Source organism: Rhinolophus ferrumequinum, chromosome 8, assembly GCF_004115265.2.
Source record: "Rhinolophus ferrumequinum isolate MPI-CBG mRhiFer1 chromosome 8, mRhiFer1_v1.p, whole genome shotgun sequence".
Taxonomy (NCBI): domain Eukaryota; kingdom Metazoa; phylum Chordata; class Mammalia; order Chiroptera; family Rhinolophidae; genus Rhinolophus; species Rhinolophus ferrumequinum.
In genome coordinates this window covers 52,630,445-52,649,369 of record NC_046291.1, presented here as the reverse complement: position 1 = coordinate 52,649,369, position 18,925 = coordinate 52,630,445, and the positions used below count along the sequence as shown (strand labels likewise).

Sequence of the window (18,925 nt, the reverse complement as noted above, 5' to 3'; positions counted from 1 at the left end):
TCTGGAAATGACACTGCTTCTTTTAAGCATTCTTCTTTCAGAATTCACTTTTAAGAACTTTATTGAGATATAATTTACTATACAATTCAGTGGTTTTTAGTATATTCAGAATTGTTCAATCATCACTACAGTCAGTTTTAGAACATTTTCATCACTCCCATCAAAATACTCATAACCAATTTCCCCCCAGTCTCTTTTTCCCCCACCCTTCCTAATCTAACTTCTGTGTCTATAGATTTACCTATTCTGGATATTTTAGAATTCACTTTTGAAGACTCTTTTTAAGCTGCAAAAGGGGATAGCAAGTCATAGATTGATAGCAGGGAGCAGGGTTGGAAAAACAGCAGCAACTCCACATCTGCTTTCCGAGTTCATAACGGGTTGTAATTAGATAGGTGCTATGACCACTTTCAGCAGCTCTGGATGTTGGTGATGGAAGCCAGTGGTAAGTTGGAAGGACAGGGCCAAGGCTACATCTTAGCTGCTTGCCTAGCGAGGTGCCAGTTTAACACCACTTGTCTCTAATGTAAAATGCCTCCTAGTACTAGTAATAGCAGCAGTAGCAGCAGCAGCAACTGTAGCAGTGGTAGTAAGCATTTATTGAGTTCTTCGTACAATGTGCCAGTCACTGTGACAAGCAGTTTACATGTATTAACTTACTTATTTAACCCAAACAACATTTCTGAGGTTAGTGCTATTATTCTCTCTTATTTTATAAGTGAGGAAAGCTGAAGCACAGTATCATTACAGATTTTTTTTTTGTAAGTATAGTTTAAAATCTTGAAATTACCCGTGAAGTTAAACTTGTTTATATGTAGGATTAATACTATGTAATGACTTCACAAAGACTCATTTTGGGGTCTTAGATTACTACTGTTTTTTCCCCTTTCAGTGAAACTGCTTTTGGTTACAAGGGTCTGAAGATCCTGTTATACTATATTGCTGGTAGCCTGTCAACAATGTTCCGTGTTGAATATGCATCGAAAGTTGATGAGAACTTTGACTGTGTAGAGGTAAGAAGAGAATTACATTTTAGACTTTGTTTTCCAATTGAGTATATAAAACAGGCTTTAAAATTTAAAGGTTTGAGGGAGGAGAGAATCTGTTATATAGTAGCTTTAAAACCAAATGTTCAGTCTTTAGTGATGGAGATGATTGCCTGTCATTTCAATTAACCTTGTGATTTTGTTCCTTAGCTGATCTGTTTCCTGAGTGCTACCTTCTCCATGAAAACCTTCACTTTTATGATTAAAGTTGTATTTTATTTACCAACTTTTGCTTTTTATTATGTGCGTGAAAATTACTTCTTTACCCAGAAGTTAAATAAGATGGCGGGAAATAGCTAAATTTTCTACTTTTACTTCATGTAGAATTTGCCTATTTAAATTTCTCTGGCTGCATTTCTATTTCCACAAACTTTGCTAATATATTCCTTTATGAACATGGATAATTAAGCTGATTACATTATGTAACTATTTGAAACAAATGGACCAAAAGAGTGAAGGCAGAGAGAGACACTGAAGAGTATGCATCTGTCGCAGGCTGAAGAATGGCCACCTAAAAGGCAGTGTGACCACAGAGACAGTGATGTGACCACAAGCCAAGGAATGCCGGGAGCCAGAAATCAGAAGTAGCAAGAAATAGATTCTCCTCTAGAGCCTCTGGAGGAAGTGTGGTCCTATTGACACCTTGATTCAGCTCAGTGATAATGATTTTAGACTTTGCTGCTAGATTATTGAGAGAATAAGTTTCTGTTGTTTTAAGTCCCTAAGTTTGTGGTAACTTGTTACAACAGCCACAGGAAACTAATGCAGAGTTTTGTACCAGAAAGCGGGGTGCTACTATAACGAATAACAAAAAATTGTAGAAGTGTGCTTGGAAATGGGTAATGGGTAGTGACTGGAAGAATTTTGAGGCATATGATAGAAAAAGCATAATTGCCTTGAACAGACTGTTGGTAGAAGAAATATGGATGTTAAAGGCACTGTTGGTGAGTGCTCAGAACAAAGTTAGGCGCATGGGAGAGAAAGCCTATATCATGTTGGAGAATATATATATCATCATAAACAGAATGTTGGTAGAAATAGGAATGTTTAAAGGTGCCTCTGGTGAGAAGGAAATGAGGAACATGTTATTGGAAACTGGAAGAAACGAGCTCTTTATTACATAATACCAGAGAGCCTAGCTGAATTGTATCAGACCATATCTGAGTCTCCATGAACATGGCTAATATCATTTGCCCCCACCCTGGTGATTCCGAGACCCTGTCCCACCAAACTTGCAGGCCCACCCAAGCCATTTCCAGGGGCTTTTCCATACAAACAACCTGTCTTGGCTCATACTGTGGACTTCCCTAAAAGCTCTCAAAAGTTCACAAACCCCAAACAAGCAGCATCTGGCCTTGGTGTGCCCCGTATCTCTTGCTGAGCAGCCCTAAGTCCAGCACTGGTGGGAGCTGGCCTTGGTTCAAGGCTTGGCCTCATCCAGGCACCTTCAAGCTCAGTGTGGGTGGTGTGGATGGCTTTGTGGCTCTGGCCAGCTGGCCCCGGACAGGGCACAGGCTGCAGCTGACCATGGCATGCAGTGGGGCCCCTCCCAGAAGGCATCGGGGTCAGCACACCCAGTGACTGGCTCTGGACTGCACCGGAGCACCACCCAGCTGCCTCTGTTGGCCACATATCCAAAAGGCAGAATGGCAGTACCAGAGCCCTGCTAAAGCAAATCCTTTTCCATAGGGTTAGCCTTGCACTGTAGTTATTGCCAGTCTTCAAAACCAATCAGCCTGAGGGTCAGTCCCTCCCATTGACATAGAAACAGCAATCAAGTAACATCTACAACAAGAGGGCACACACAACCCACACAAGGGACATACCTGGAGCACCTAGCTCAAGTGACCAGGGAGACTGTGCCACTGGGCCCCACAGAACACCTACAACATAAGGCCACTCTACTAAGACCAAGAGACATAACAGCTCTATCTAATATGTAGAAACAAGCATCCAAAATGGGGAGACAAACGTCCCAAATGAAAGAACAGAACAAAGTTCCAGAAAAAGAACTAAACAAAATGGAGACAAACAATTTAACAGATGTAGAGGTCAAAACACTTGTTATAAGAATGGGCAGTGATCTCAGAACTTCAACAAAGAGAGAGGAAACATAAAAATGGAGATAGCATAAAAAAGAACCAGTCAGAAATAAAGAATACAATAACTGAAATGAAGACTACATTAGAGGCAATCAGCAGTAGATTAGATGAAGCAGAGGACTGGAACCAGCAATTTTAAAGATAAGGTAGCAGAAAACACCCAACCAGAACAGCAAAAAGAAAAAATCCAAAAAAATGAGAGTTTAAGGTACCTCTGGGACAACATCAAGCATACCAACATTCACATCATAGGGGTACCAAAAGGAAAACAGCAAGGAATTGAAAACCTATTTGAAGAAATAATGGCTGCAAATTTCCCTAACCTGGAGAAGGAAACAGACAAGCCCAGGAAGCATAGTCACAAACAAAATGAATCCAAAGAGGCCCACACCAAGACACATGATTAAAATGCCAAATGAGAAAAAAAAAATCTAGGACTTGATTATTTGGGAGATTATCAGCCTATCCACTATGTAGAAGACACTAAAATTAGGAGATTCATTGTCAGGAAAATGCTGAGAGAAAGCCCAGAGTGTGGTTAGATAACCTTTTGCTCTTGCTGGAGATTAAGCATGTGACTCATAGATTTCAATAATCTCAGCAAAAGCCAGAAATAGAGATTGAATAGAAATTATGGAAGATCTGTGGAGGATCATTTTGTCTAATGGTATGAACCCCTGTGGCATACACAGATTGCCCACAAGGGTTTCGAGAATGCTATATCAGCAGAAACAATGCCAGTTTGCACTGACAGGATGAGGGAAGGCTGATGAACTTTCCAAATTCTATAGGCAGGAGACAGGCTGATAACACTACTCAGCTGCAAACGTGCTACCCTTCAAGAAAAAGGAAGAATGATTGAGGGTGGAGCTTCAAGCCCAGAGGGTGGAGCCACAGGCCTCGGTATTCCTAGACCTTAAAGACTGTCAAGAAAGAGGACTTCCAGAACTGCTTCAGAAAGTGGAAGGACTGATGGGATAAGTGTGTTCGAAGCTAGGGGGTGTATTGTGGGGGGGATTAATGGCAATGGTCTTTTACTATAATACAATTTTTTAATTTAAAATTTCACCATATCTTTTGATCACACCTCGTATTTAGTAACATCCTGTTTTAAAATGTCAGGACTGTTTATGACCTAAATGGGCCCAGGCTCTTCTGCTTATTAGTTTTTATTTCTGTTTTTGCAGTGTATATTTATTTTTCCCCCACTCCCATACTTTTGTGCTATTACTCAATTTACTGCTGTCGTGAGGGGTTTCCCTCTTGCAAACAATCTGTATATGGGTGAAAATACCATATTGGTAAGCTTAATGGAATTGTAACATGAATTGTATATAAAATGAAAACGGTCTGAAATAGTACCTTACATCTTTTATTCAACTTTAGTGTTAGAAATATTTTGAGCACTTATCATTTTTTTGTTCCTACTTCCCAGCCCTGTTCAAGATGATTAAGCTTAATAATATGTAACTATACTTAATACAGTATTTGTTTTATTCAGTGGTTTGTGTCCCTAGGAAATTTCTGAAATTTTGCAGCTTTGAAAGTGTTTTTAAGTAATGCTGTAGTCGTGGTGATTTGATGTTTGAAAATATTTAATCTCAGCAAACTGGCATTTAACACAGACTTATTAAAATAGAATTCTTCCATAATGAAATATTTCTTACTAGATTTTTGCATTTTCAAGCCCAGCTAGGTACTCTTATTAAAAATACAGGTGGTATAAAATGCAGGTGGTATTTTTTCCTTGTGTTATACAAAAATTCACTGTTGTTTGAGGGTTTAAGTGGGTTTTTCTTTAAGTTCCAGCTGATAGTGCTGATGATTTCTTTCAAAGGAACTATTGACTTTAGTTATTGATAAATCTTTGAAATACTAAGCACAGTAAAGTACCTGTGCAATTGACTTCTAATTGTTTCGTTCTTGAAAACCAGGTTTTTCCATTTAGAAATACTATGTTAGGAGTAAGGAATCAATCTTTTATAATGTCTTTATGTAGGATTATTTATTTGTGCCATGGTTGAAGATCATTTATTTAAATTACGTGCTCAAGCAAAGACTTTTTTCCCCTTATAAAAAAAGAATGGATAGTGGATGTGGGGAGAATGGTCTTGCTTCTTACATCTCAGTTGGCAGTAAGAATGTTCATTCCATAGTGCCTTCTGTTTTCTTGATGCTGGAGATATAGTGGCAATCAAAACAAAGTTGCTGGTCTTGCAGAGCTTATAGAGGAGCCAAGAGGAACAATCAGTAAACAAATACTAAATAAACATGAAATTCAGGTAGTGTTATAAAGAAACATTTTGCTGGTTTCTGAATGAAGGGGAGCCAGCCATGTTAAAATCTGAGGGAAGAGTTTAAGTCAGCAAAGGGACAAGCATATGCAAAGACCCTGAAATGAGAACACTCAAATTTCATAGTCCAGGAAGATGACCATCGTTATAAATCATTGTCGTGATGGAAAGAAGGGAAGGAAATGGTTGAAGAGGGTGGCAAAACTAGATGGTGTGGGGTAAGAATAGCTGATGGCCTTTAGTTTTAAGTCGTTAGGGGTCATATGATATGGTTTATATTTTTAAGGTGATTCTGGCTGCTATGTAGAGAAAACACTGTAGGAGGCAAGAGTGAAAGAAGGGTGAACAGAACATTACAGTGATATAGACCACGGCTTTGAAGTGTCTGATTGAAGATATATTTTGGAGGTAGAGCCAGCAGGATTTGCTGTTGAATGAAATGTGATGGAAGAGGGAAAAGAGGAACAAGGAGGGCCCCATTGCTTAGCAATAGTGGCACTGTTAACTGAAATGGATAAGACTGGAGTAGGTTTAGGGGGTGAAAATTAAGATTTTTGTTTTACAGATGTTAAGTTTGTGACTGTTACGTACCATATTTGAGATTTTGCAGACTATATTCGGTAGCATTTTTGCATATGAAAAATACACCCTTTTGGATGGTCAGAAACCACAGCAAATCTGCTTAGAAGAAGTTTGCTTAGAATTTTGCCATTATGTTAATCTTTCATTATTCAGCCTTTTTTCCCCCCAAGCTGAGTTCTCCAATTGCACCTAAAATCTTTAGTCACAATTAAGATGCCTGTAAAACATTTCCACAAGCTATCATTTTTAAAGGCAACATAATTATTCTGAATTTTACAGTACAATAAATTTGGTTATTCAGTCACTGATAGTTTGTTCATCTGTGGTTGTCCCTGACCTTTGCTTTCATCAATACCTTCTGCCCTCTCTTGAAGTAATTTCGTTGCTTTTTAGTGAAAGGGTTTGTTACTAAGATTATTCAGTCTTGTTAATTGCTAATGTTTCTGGGAAAGGTTTGGTAGAGGAAGTTGAAATACATGGATGCGTATGGTTTGTATTATCTGTGACTATCAATCATCTATTTTATCTTTGTCTCCCATTAATGTGGATTGAATTTGAGAGTAGATGAGAGCAGACATAAATTTTTTTTCTAGATTCTTTAGCCTCTTGTAGAAAAACCCTGTGTATTTACAAAAATGTAATCTTGAAATAAAAAATAGTCTTCGTTAACTAATAATATTTCACTATACATTTTTTTTTAAAGATTTTATTGGGGAAGGGGAACAGGACTTTATTGGGGAACAGTGTGTACTTCCAGGACTTTTTTCCAAGTCAAGTTGTTGTCCTTTCAATCTTAATTGTGGAGGGTACCGTTCAGCTTCAAGTTGTTGTCCTTTCAGTCTTAATTGTGGAGGGCGCAGCTCAGCTCCATGTCCAGTTGCCATTGCTAGTTGCAGGGAGCCCACCATTCCTTGCGGGAGTCGAACCTTGTGGTTGAGAGGATGCGCTCCAACCAACTGAGCCATCCGGGAGCTCAGTGGCAGCTCAGCTCAAGGTGCCATGTTCAATCTTATTTTCAGGGTGCGCTGCCCACCATCCCTTGCGGGAATCGAGGAATTGATCTGGCAACCTTGTGGTTGAGAGTCCACTGGCCCATGTGGGAATCAAACCGGCAGCCTTCGAAGTTAGGGGCATGGAGCTCCAACCGCCTGAGCCACCAGGCCGGCCCCCTTCACTATACATTTTTTGATAATTGTGACAGTGTTCTATGAGTAATACTTTTATGAAACAAAATCTCATCAATATATAATGTTAAAGTTTTATGATATTTCATTAATTATATAGAAATTTTAAAAATTATATATTGAGATTTAAAATTATAAAGATTTTTATCTTGGATTTTGTTTATAAGTTCACAGAGCAAAACACTAATGCAATATAAACAAACATCATACAACCTTTGTTTTTCCAGTATTAATTTCACTAATAATAATCAAATTTCTACAGCTTAAATATTGTCAGAGAATTTAAAATTGAGCAAATTAAGCAGATAAAGAAATTTTTTTTGCTTTTTATAGCATATCTTGGGGATTCTTAAAATTACAGTTAATGTTAAGTCTCTCCCGCGTAAGCCAAGTAAAGGACAGCAAGGACCACCTACTTAACATGCCTTTAAAATTGCTATTTCAAACGTAGCTCACCACAGACAAATTTAGACAAATAGTGCTGTTTAGTTAAGACACTAAAGAGGTACAGCAGGTCCTGGAATAATGTGTCTGTGTTCAACATTGTTATAACGTTTATGATATGCTGTAGGAGCTTAACTCATGTTTATATCAGTTAGCCTGTGGTAACACTGGTTTCCTTATACATCATTTCACTTAAAGTCACAGAACCTATCAATGACCTTAAGTGAGGACTTACTGTAATTTAGTTTTCAAATGTGTATAAATACAAATGTAAGTGTAAACATTTATATAATAGCTACCAGTTATTCTCAGGCACATTGCTTTATGCAGTGATGAGAAAAAGCAAAAACTGCTTTATGGGAACATCTTATGTGTAAAGTATAGAACTGGAAGTTGAAATGAACATAATGAGAGAGTATACAATATAAAACATTTCATCATGATTCACTTAACATAAGACCTAAATAGAAACTTTTATACTTTCCTTTTTAAAGAAATATTGCCAAACCTAGAATTCAGAATTGGTGTCACATTAGGAAAACATTTGTAAAGGCATGTCTTTATTAATTAAATATATCAGGTTTTATTCTGGAGTCTTGATCGATTCAGTTTAATTTCTTATCCTTTCTATAACATTACTTTTGCATAATTTTAATTGAAGATTATAATAATAATATTCAAGGTAGGGAATTTTTCAATGATCTTCGGAAATTAAATCTAAACTTTAGCAAGAATCATTGGAACTAAAGGTTTCAGTTAATCTTTAATTCTACATTCAACTAAAAACGATTAGATGGGGGTTTTGTGTAGTGATGATTTTATTATCTGGCCAGTAATCCAATATGAAAAATGAATGTTTAAATGAACTAAAATACATTTATTCTATTAGAAAAGAGTACAGCTCTCTAGCCATGGTGATTATAGAATTTTTTTTCCTAAAGCAGAATCCATTTAATAGAGAAATGCAAACACTTTCCTTTAGTGAAGCAACGTTCTGAATTACAGATTTGAAGAGCTATTTGGTTTTGTTATGTATGTTATGTAATATATCAGATACACATTTTCTCTAACCTATTGCAAATAACAGATTTTTTTGTTTTTAAACTTAGCCTTTTATTCCCCTGTAAAAGTTACTAAAGTAATGTGTAGAATTGCCCAGAGCAAAATATTTTATTTGAAGATATTTATTACAATAAACAGGTGTTCTTTGAAGGTGGAAAGTTAAACATTAACTTCTTTCAACTTTGTTGAGCTCAAACCTTTGAGTTGCTGTCTTCCACCAGAATTGCTACTTGAATCTTAGGAGTTTCTAAGAAATCTTTGAAGTACATTTGATGCAAGATATGTGAAGTTATTTGATCACGCTTTGCCATGCCTTGTTGAGAAGACAGGATATTAGGAAAGTTTTTAAAAGTTAAAATTATATACACTAAATTCCTTGAAGTGTTTTCTTTTAAATTGATAGATTGTAGGGGTGGCCGGTGAGCTCAGTTGGTTAGAGCATGGTGCTGATAACACCAGGTTGCCGGTTCGATCCCCACATGGGCCACTGTGAGCTGTGCCCTCCTTAAAAAAATAAAATTTAATAAATAAATAAAACTGATAGAATATAAACCTCTTTAAGTAGTGTTTCTTGATTTTTTTAACTTGAAATAAAATTATGCTGCTTCACCCATCACTACTACAGATTTTAATTGCCACACAACAGACCTATTAAAACTATCCCCTATTATTACAATTTCCTCTTGTGATTATTGAAATTGTACAGATTCTGTAAAACACGCTTACGACGGTCTCTTCACATTAGATAGGAGTTTCAAGGAGAACTGTTTTTCAAATAGTACTTTAAAAATAAGCAAAAATAATCGTATCAAATGGAATTTATTTGATCTTGAGTATGAATGGATTGCAAGGACTGGTGTACATATTAAAAATAAACTGTTGGGCAAAATGTTGAAGAGCTGTATTTTAAATAATTGCTCCTTTTTTATAGCTATAAACAAGTTATATATAAATGTTGGTGGTACCAAAGGCACTGAAAATAAAACTTGTTTGTGATAAACTCCATCCTTGGTTCTCTATCCTAAAATGTAACTGAATGATAATAAAGTGCTATTCATCTGCAGGTGCATTGCTTCTACTTAGTTAAAAGATGGTTGAAAGGACAGGAATTAGTAGCATGTTGTATTAGCCTTTTGTAGTGTATTTTGTCCTAAGCATCTTAATTTCCCTGTTTTGAATGCTAAGTAGCAAGGGTCTTGGTTTAGAACTAATACCCATCATGCATGTAAACGGTATGAAAGAGCTGCTTAGTAAGTTAACACAAAGTGTTCTTGTGTCAGTCCTTGTGGAAATAGATACAATACAAACATTACAGCTGAACTCACGGCAAACTCCATTAAGTAAAAACCTGGCCTCATTGTTCAGGAAAAAGTTCGAATAGAATGCAAGCTCATTTTGTTGAATGTAATGTCAGGCTTTTAGGGACTGTATTGAGGGATAAGGTTTTGTTAAGTTGAGACCAATTCATTAAGTTTTATTGCCTGGTGAGAAGCAGTAATACTTTATTGTAAGACTTCATCAAATATTCATGGTTAAAGAGAAGTAGTAAATGTATTCAATCAAGTGGTCTTTTGGGGTTTTGAAAAGGATTATGAAGTCTGCTCAGCTGATGGTTTTAACATTCATTGAGGTTGTTTAACAAGTGTATTTTTAATCTCTAAGTTTAATTTTGTTGTCCAGGCTTGTCTCTTTTTACTGTCACAAATCCATGTCTATAAAAACTGTGTCACATTGTAGGTATGAGTGAATAATATATCCATTCATACAATTTATGTATTTCCTAAGTGGGAATAGTTTTCAATTTATCTTAATTTTGAGTTTGGTGTATGAGGGAATTATGATCTGTCTACTTGTTTGCGAGATTGTTACTCCTTTAGTCAGACTCTGGCTTCACCTCTGCTGCTGGTGATCTTTTCCTGTCTTGGATAATATGGTCTCCTTGACATACATTAAATAATAAGCAGCCTTTTGTTTTTCAAGTTGTCCTGAAGGGATATAGTCAGCATTTTCTACATGATGTTAGCATTGCTCTCATTCCTGCACTTGATTTCAGGCTATACCTGTCTCTTCTTTTGTATTTCTATGTTATGCTTATGCTCATTTCAGATTTGTGGGGCAGTATCTTGTGTACACAAAACTCATCCTTTTCCACTTCACTACATACTTACTTCTTTAGTTTAACTGTGAACTGAAGTTTTGTGATTTTCATGGTTTTGTCCATTTCAAAGAAATTATGCATATTCAATTAAAGCTCAAATTTGTTATTAATTTTTTCTTATGTCCTTTAACCTCCATTCCTTAGGCAGATGATGTCGAGGGCAAAATTAGACAAATCATTCCACCTGGCTTTTGTACAAACACGAATGATTTTCTTTCTTTGCTGGAAAAAGAAGTTGATTTCAAGCCATTTGGAACCTTACTCCATACATACTCTGTTCTAAGTCCAACAGGAGGAGAAAACTTTACCTTTCAAATATACAAGGTAAAAATAAATCTAGATTTTCTTGGATAAAAATACTCCATATACGTGAAATCTATGTGCTATTTTGCTGTGTTATTCTCAGTGATTTTTTCTAACTTCAGGAAACAAATTTTTGTCAGCATTAAAAACGAAGATCTGTTTTGTGTGTGTGTCTGTGTACACATCTTAATCTGAGATTTCTAAACGTTTTCCCACAGAATTGTTTTGTATTCTGCACACTTTCACTTGCTTCTGTGATGAGTTTCACCTGACTTTTCCTGGCTTTTTCCCTAGGCTGACATGACATGTAGAGGCTTTCGAGAATATCATGAAAGGCTTCAGACCTTTTTGATGTGGTTTATTGAAACTGCTAGCTTTATTGACGTGGATGATGAAAGATGGCACTACTTTCTAGTGTAAGTACAGTTCTAAAGCAACAGTAGACCTTATTACCTCCACAAAGCCAGCGTTTTAATTTGGCGGTCCAATTATTGGGACAGTATAATGATATTTTTTCCAGGAAAGAAAAACTATTGTTTATGAGGCTTGAGTTTTCCTTCATTATGCTTTGGGAGACCTTGAGAATAGAGCTGAATTAAATGCTGTTGTCCGTTAGAGCCCTGAATGTAGGCTTAAACAGTAAAATGAGCTTTGCCTGTGTTTTCTTTTACTTGCCACCTATTCATCTTTATAATAGGCAAGTGCACTGAAGTGATGTAAAGAGGTCTGATTTATCCAAGTTGCTGCACACCAATTAAGTGAATTGTACATTCAGAACATAGCAGGTGTACCCATTGGGCCCTCACAGAGTAGCTTGCTGACACTGAAAATTCAGTCAGAGAATGGAAAAGAAAATGGACACTGCATGGGAGCGCGACTGTAATTGACCTGCTTGGCTTTCTGTTTTATCTGCAGATTTGAGAAGTATAATAAGGATGGAGCTACGCTCTTTGCGACCGTAGGCTACATGACAGTCTATAATTACTATGTGTACCCAGACAAAACCCGGCCACGTGTAAGGTAATTGGCAGTATAACACGTGCCTTGTCTTTTATTTCAGAAGAAGGAACTGCTGAAGTTTCCAATACTTGTTATAGTAGTGTTGATTTGTTTTAAAAAATCACCATTATTCATTGGCTATGTACTGATTTATTTCTTTGTTCCCATGGAAACTGAGGAAGATTAAGCCAATTTTGAGTATCTCAGTAATTTTTGGATTTCTTGACGGTTGATTGAAAAAAGTCACACAGACTTTAAAATGCTCATAATACCCTAGTGATTTGCAATTTTTAAACTGGTCATGTTGTGATATTTTAATTTTAGAATCATTTCTTTACTGTAGTCAGATGCTGATACTGACTCCATTTCAAGGTCAAGGCCATGGTGCTCAACTTCTTGAAACAGTTCATAGATACTACATTGCATCTCCTTCTGTTCTTGATATTACAGGTATGTAAATTTTGATTTGTTACCGAAAGAGCCTTTCTAAAACATCTTTACTGATTGATTTTGTTTTTGTCAGAGATAACTATCCTGTTTTAAATAGCAGCATCATCTTGGGGTCTTTTTGGAACTATCTCAAGGTGGCTTAAGATTACATTTTAAATCATAAGCTTTTGTGGTATTGGATTGCATCTCTAAGTATGAAGTGATTGAGCAAATTGAAGGTAATGAACTGAATATGCATTGGGAAATCTTGGTCAGGCATGAATATGTTGCAAGTGTGGTATGCCTTATTTGTTCAGTTTATTTAGCAAACAGTTGCATTGCTCAGAGACCATGCTCTAATTTTCATGTAGGGGCAAGATATTCTCAACTTAGGAAAAACAGCCAAGGTAAGTAGTACATGGATAGAAAACAAATTCCTTAAAGTATGTGTTTTATATTCTGAAAATGCATGCCTTCACAATAGTAGTTTATAAGGTGAAATTTGGGCTTATTTGTTTTCAAAACATCTTTCAATATGAATTTTCAATATGAATTAGTCATAGAAGTGGTAATATGAATAGGATGCTTAGAAGAAGGAAAGAGACTCTACTCTTTGAATGCAAAAGTCATCATTAGATGGAGTTACAGATGATAATATGTAAACATGTGAGCTACCAAAGAACCAAAGTGGTCCAAGGAACATTTATGTTGTCATTATTTTCTTGCCCTTGTGTAACACTGTTTCAAATTTGTTACTCAAAGTTGTTGATTAAACTGAAAGTCACCTTTTTTTCCCCCAGGAAAACCACTATACCAGTATTTACATCCAAATTAGGTGTTAAATTTTATTCTATGAGTTTGAATACATGTTGTTTTTAAAGCTACAATATGTAATACACATAAAAATGTTAACCTATTAAAAAATGCTATTTTTGAATTTTGTTTTATCAATTTGTTTAAAGGCATCAAAAAATATACTGGATATGGGACTAGAATATACATACTGGATGTGGAACTAGAAACCAAAGAATATAAAGTTACTCCAAAACATTTGGTCCTGTAGATTAATAAATTGGAGGAAAAGCATGTTGTTTTTAAAAGGGAGTTCCATGTTTAAAGAGTTGAATTATTCTTTCATCTAACTTTCCTGCTACTGTGATAATGTTTTAGAAGCCTGGGATATAAAGAAGTCATTACTAAAGTTAGTTAATATCAAAAGTTATAAATTATGTGTGACACCTTCACTAGCTTAATGACTTGTAAAATTATAGAAACGATACAAATGATAGCACTCCTTTTTAGCTAAACTGAAAATTGTTTAGTTTCTGTTTACTTACAGAACTTGGACTTGGTGCTACATGAAGGGACACTTTTTTGGTGATTTTAATCTGGAGATGTAGCGTTCACATAAGTAGTCTTTGTCGTCTCTAGTGGGTAATGTGCCAGCAGGGGTTGTTTCTGTGAAGCCTCTTAACCACTTTCTTCTGTCTGCTCCAACCAATAAAGTCCTTGATACTTAGCACCAATTAGCAGATAAAGAACTTTATTTCTTAAATCTCAGTGAAGAGTCATCAATAATAGTAGCCTTTATTCATTTCAAACTGAAGTCTCTAAAGAGAAAAGGCTAAACATGCTAAAGGATTTCTGAATTTGAAAACAGGTATCAGCCTTTATTTTCATCATTAACATTTGTCATTATTATAAATTACTAAAAATGCCTGATCAGCTGTTCTCATTAAGATATTTCTCTTAGATTTCCATCCCCAGTCCTTTTAAAAAACGGGAATTTTCTGCTCTTTAGTCATTTTAATCTCCATTATTTTATATATTTTTCTTAACTTTGTGGATCTTTTATAGCCTCTGGATCTCCCTTTGCAATACAGGATATTCTTTATATTGAGATGGCCTTTTGCTTACTTGACATAAAGCCAGATACAGTGATAATTAAAACTTAATCATCGATGGCCTATGTTACAGGATAGATAGGTGTTTATGGTGTAATTGCCACCCATTTTCTTTTTTTAGCACTTGATTTAAAAGTAAAATACTGGAAGACAATTCTTAATATCATGTACATCTTCCTTTTGAAGATGTCAGTATCTTAAGATATGTAACATTTAAATACATCTCAGTTGTGTGATTTTATAAAAAGAATCAATGATTTGTTTCTTCCAGAATTATGAAGAGAGTTGTATTTGGCAATAGAAATGTTTTCATATCTCTTGGGTACATACCTACAAGTAGAAATTGTAGAAAATCTGGTGATTGTTTGACCACCACACTCTTTTCCAAAGTGGCTGTGCCATTTTACATTTCTATCAGCAGTATAGAGGGTTTCAGTTTCTCCACACCATCATCAGTACTTGTTACTGTCTTTTTTATTCTAGTCATCCTAGTGGACATGAAATGGTATTTCATTATTTCGATTGGGGTTGTCCTGTGGCTAGTGAGTGATGTTAAGCATCTTCTCATGTGCTTGTCCATTTATATATCTTGAGAACTATTTAGATCCTTTGCCCATTTTTAAAATTGGGTTGTTTGCCTTTTTCTTACTGAATTGTAAAAGTTTTTATATTACAATTTTGGGTAAAGTCTCATCATATATATATGACTTGCAGATATTTTCTGTCATTCTGTGGGTTGTGTTTTCATTTTCTTAATGGTGTCATTTGTGGCACAAAAATTTTTAATTTTTATATAGCCCAGTTTATCAATTTTTTCTCCTGTCGCTTATGCTTTTGGTTCTGTTATCTAAGAAACCATTGCCTAACCAAAAGTCATGAAGATAAACTCCTATGTTTTCTTCTAGGAGTTTTATAGTTTTACCTCTTACATTTAGGTCTGTGATCCATTTTGAGTCAAATTTTGTATATGGTGTGAGGAAAGGGTACAGCTTCATTCTTTGGCTTGTGGAGATCTCTTTGTCCAAGTACCATTTGTTAAAAGAGTATTCTTTCCCTCATTGAATTGTCTAGGCACCCTTCTCAAAAATTAATCAACCATGAACTATGGGTTTATTTTTAATTCTCAGTGCATTTCCACTGATCTATTAAGTGGACAGTTAAGTTCGAGAACTCATCCTAGAAAAAGTACTACATACGTCATTGCTGAGTATCACTATGGTCACCTTCAAAGTGCTCCCCTTGGGAAGCTATGCACCAACACCAGCGCCTAGTCCACCCTTCAAAGCAATTTTGGAACTATTTTCTGGTATGGGTATCAGAGCTGTCATCATATTATCCTTGATGTCCTGAGTGTCATCAAAATGTCTTCCTTTCAATATTTCCTTTATCTTCGGGTAAAGAAAGAAGTCATTGGGGGCCAGATCAGGTGAGTAGGGAGGGTGTTCCAATACAGTTATTTGTTTACTAGATAAAAACTCCCTCACACACAGTGCTGTGTGAGCTGGTGCATTGTCGTGATGCAAGAGTTGTGAATTGTTGGTGAAAAGTTCAGGTCATCTTTTTCACGCAGCCTTTTCAGCACTTACAAATACAATAATAAACTTGGTTAACTATCCAGTTGGTACAAATTCATAATGAATAATCCCTCTGATATCAAAAAAGGTTAGCAACATTGTTGCAACAAGTTCATGAACTTAATTGTCAGACCTGGTACATATCTATCCTTATGGCAGTGCCACACCATCTTGATTAATGTAGCTTTGTAGTAAGTTTTAAAATCAGGAAATGGGAGTCCTCTAACTTTTGTTCTTTTTCAAGATTGTATTGGCTATTCTGGATTCCTTGCATATCTATATGAATTTTAGGATGACCTTGTTAATTTTTGCAACAGAAAAAGCCAGCTAGGATTTTGATACGGATTGCATTGAATAGTTTGTAGATTATTGATACCGTAACAATATTAAGTCTTATGATTCATGCGCTAGCTCAAATTTTAATATTTGTTGTTTCAAGCCTTCTGCTGACAAAAAAGGAAGGCTTAAAGAAGCAAGGTGACTTACCCAACATCCTACATCTGTGAATGACAACTGGGACTCAAACTCATGTTCTCTGATTGTGCAGTATTCTTTCTACCATCATATTTTGATGTTTTCCTTGTCTACTACTTAGTCTAATGTAAATAACATAGACAAACATGAAAGAAAATTTATGCTTCAGGTGCAATGAAGAAAGGATCAAAATCATATTCTCTAAAAAAAATTTGCTTGAAGATTTTTTTAATTAGGTAAAGAAGTATAGCAGACTATAAAGGTTATTGGATTAAAGTAAGGAATCTTTAGAACCCTTAGCTATCAAAAAATACTTGTGTTTGGAACTCATTTTCCAAATTTGAATCTCTTGTTTATGTAACTGCTTTAATTGAAAATAAAAGTAAGATGCATATGATCGCGCACCAGTCAAAAAGTTTACACTTGAAAGGAGTAGCTCTAAGTCACAAATAACATATCTTTGTGCAAAAGAATTACACCGATAATTTTATTTGGCAAAGATAATAGTGCTATTATTTGATTTATAAGGAATAACCCTTTCACATTGTAACTTTTGTATATGTATAATTGTTTTAAGAATGTTTGCCTTTCTAGCCTAACATGTATATTGAGATTGGAAGTGAAGAAATTATGTTGCATAAGGGAAACGTTATTCTGCTTTATTTCTTCAGCGGAAGATCCATCCAAAAGCTATGTGAAATTACGAGACTTTGTGCTTGTGAAGCTTTGTCAAGAATTGCCTTGTTTTTCCCGGGAAAAGTTAATGCAAGGATTCAATGAAGATATGGCAATAGAGGCACAACAGAAGTTCAAAATAAATAAGGTATTTTTATTCTGTAAGAGGAAACCATTTAAGTTTTCAAGTTTCTTTTTTAAATACATTACTTCAACATTGCAAATACATTAAGAATACAAGTGTGGGAAGTAGCAGTTGTGAAAAGTATAGGCTCTGCAGCCAGATTGCCTGGGTACAAATATGGCTTTACCACTTGCTCTGTGACTCAGGGCAATTTAGTTTACCTTCTTGTGCCTCCTTAATAGAATGGGAGGGTAATTGATTTCATGACTGTATTAAGTGTAACAAGCAGAACAAGGATGGATAAGATCTTATTTTTGCTTCTTAAGAAAATGTTTAAGTTGGTAAAGTAGTTAATAACCCTTGGAGATAGTATTGGTGGGAAGAAGGGTTGGAATAAAACACTTAACTTTCACTTTGTATACTTCTGTATATCTATTTGAATTTTAAAGTAGTAAGTACCTTAAGATAGGTACAGAAAAAAATAGCATGGGAGTTGAGAGGAGGGGATTTATTTACATAAGCAAAAGCATCAGAGTATTTCATGGGAGGGATGTGTTTGATCTAAACCTTGAAGAATGGGTAGGATTTGGATTACAAAAGTATGTGGAATGAAGGGTAGTCCAATAACTAGGACTAGCATTTGATACTACTGACCTCCCCTCGTGGTCTAAGGCACCGCAGTTCGTGGTTTTCCACTTACCACTGTGATCTCTTTTTTGAGATGTTTTCACTGACTTCTGATCTTCTGTATATTCCCTAAATATGATTCTTTTCCCAGAGTTCTTTATACAGTCCTCATTTCTTCTCATGCTATTTATTCTACCTGGGAGATCTCTTCTAAACCTCCAATCCATATTTTCCTCCTGAGTTCCAAAACTATACAAAAGTTTCCTGATCACTGACCTTCGACAAACAACTCAATTTGAGCTAAAATTTTCCTTCTATTTTTCCCGTGTTAAAACACTAATTGCTTCCTGCCTTTAAGATAAAATATATTTTAGAAATAATTGATATCTTCAGAGTGTATTAAACCTTTATTTATTAATGATAATTTATTTAATAGCTCAACTTTCAAAAGAAAGGGAATACAAACATGCTTTTTAAATCATGCATTTTTTTTTAATTAAACTTTATTGTGGTGACAGTTGTCAGTAAAGTTACAATGCTTTTTTTTTTTTAATGATGCTTTTTTTTTCCTTAAAGAAATTGAAGCCTTTTAGTATGGCACACAGAGCCCGTCATAATCATCGCCTTGCCTGCCTTTCTAGCCTCAGCTTCCTACCACTTTCCTCCATACTCTGACTTTGCTGAACCTGTTGCCATTTCCCAGCTAAGCTACATCTTTCTTCTTTTTATGTCCCTTTACATTTGTGTACTGTTGCCCTTGCCTTTGATACCCCTTTCTCCTGTTCCTCCATCTTTGCTTGGCCAAATAGTACTCATTTCTTCAAGCTCAGCTCAGGTGTCCCTTCCAGAAAGTTCAAATACCATCTTCCCGAACTACCTATACCTGACCTCTCACCTGCCCCCAATAAATATGTGAGTGAAACAACACAAACAGAAAAACTGTG

The 18,925-nt window shown here is 35.6% G+C and overlaps 2 protein-coding genes across 3 annotated transcripts in view; one reads left to right on the top strand and one right to left on the bottom strand.

Moving 5' to 3' along the window:
• The window catches only part of SLC25A12 (solute carrier family 25 member 12), a 159,287-nt gene that overhangs the window by 114,342 nt on the left and 26,020 nt on the right, over positions 1–18,925 (bottom strand). The window lies entirely within an intron of this gene.
• The window catches only part of HAT1 (histone acetyltransferase 1), a 44,413-nt gene that overhangs the window by 15,275 nt on the left and 10,213 nt on the right, over positions 1–18,925 (top strand). For both annotated transcript variants that reach the window (XM_033111385.1, XM_033111386.1), the window contains exons 4-9: positions 893–1,013; positions 11,017–11,196; positions 11,470–11,591; positions 12,091–12,195; positions 12,518–12,624; positions 17,227–17,378. In XM_033111385.1, the coding sequence (XP_032967276.1) occupies positions 893–1,013; positions 11,017–11,196; positions 11,470–11,591; positions 12,091–12,195; positions 12,518–12,624; positions 17,227–17,378 (787 nt within the window). The remainder of the gene's footprint in view (positions 1–892; positions 1,014–11,016; positions 11,197–11,469; positions 11,592–12,090; positions 12,196–12,517; positions 12,625–17,226; positions 17,379–18,925) is intronic.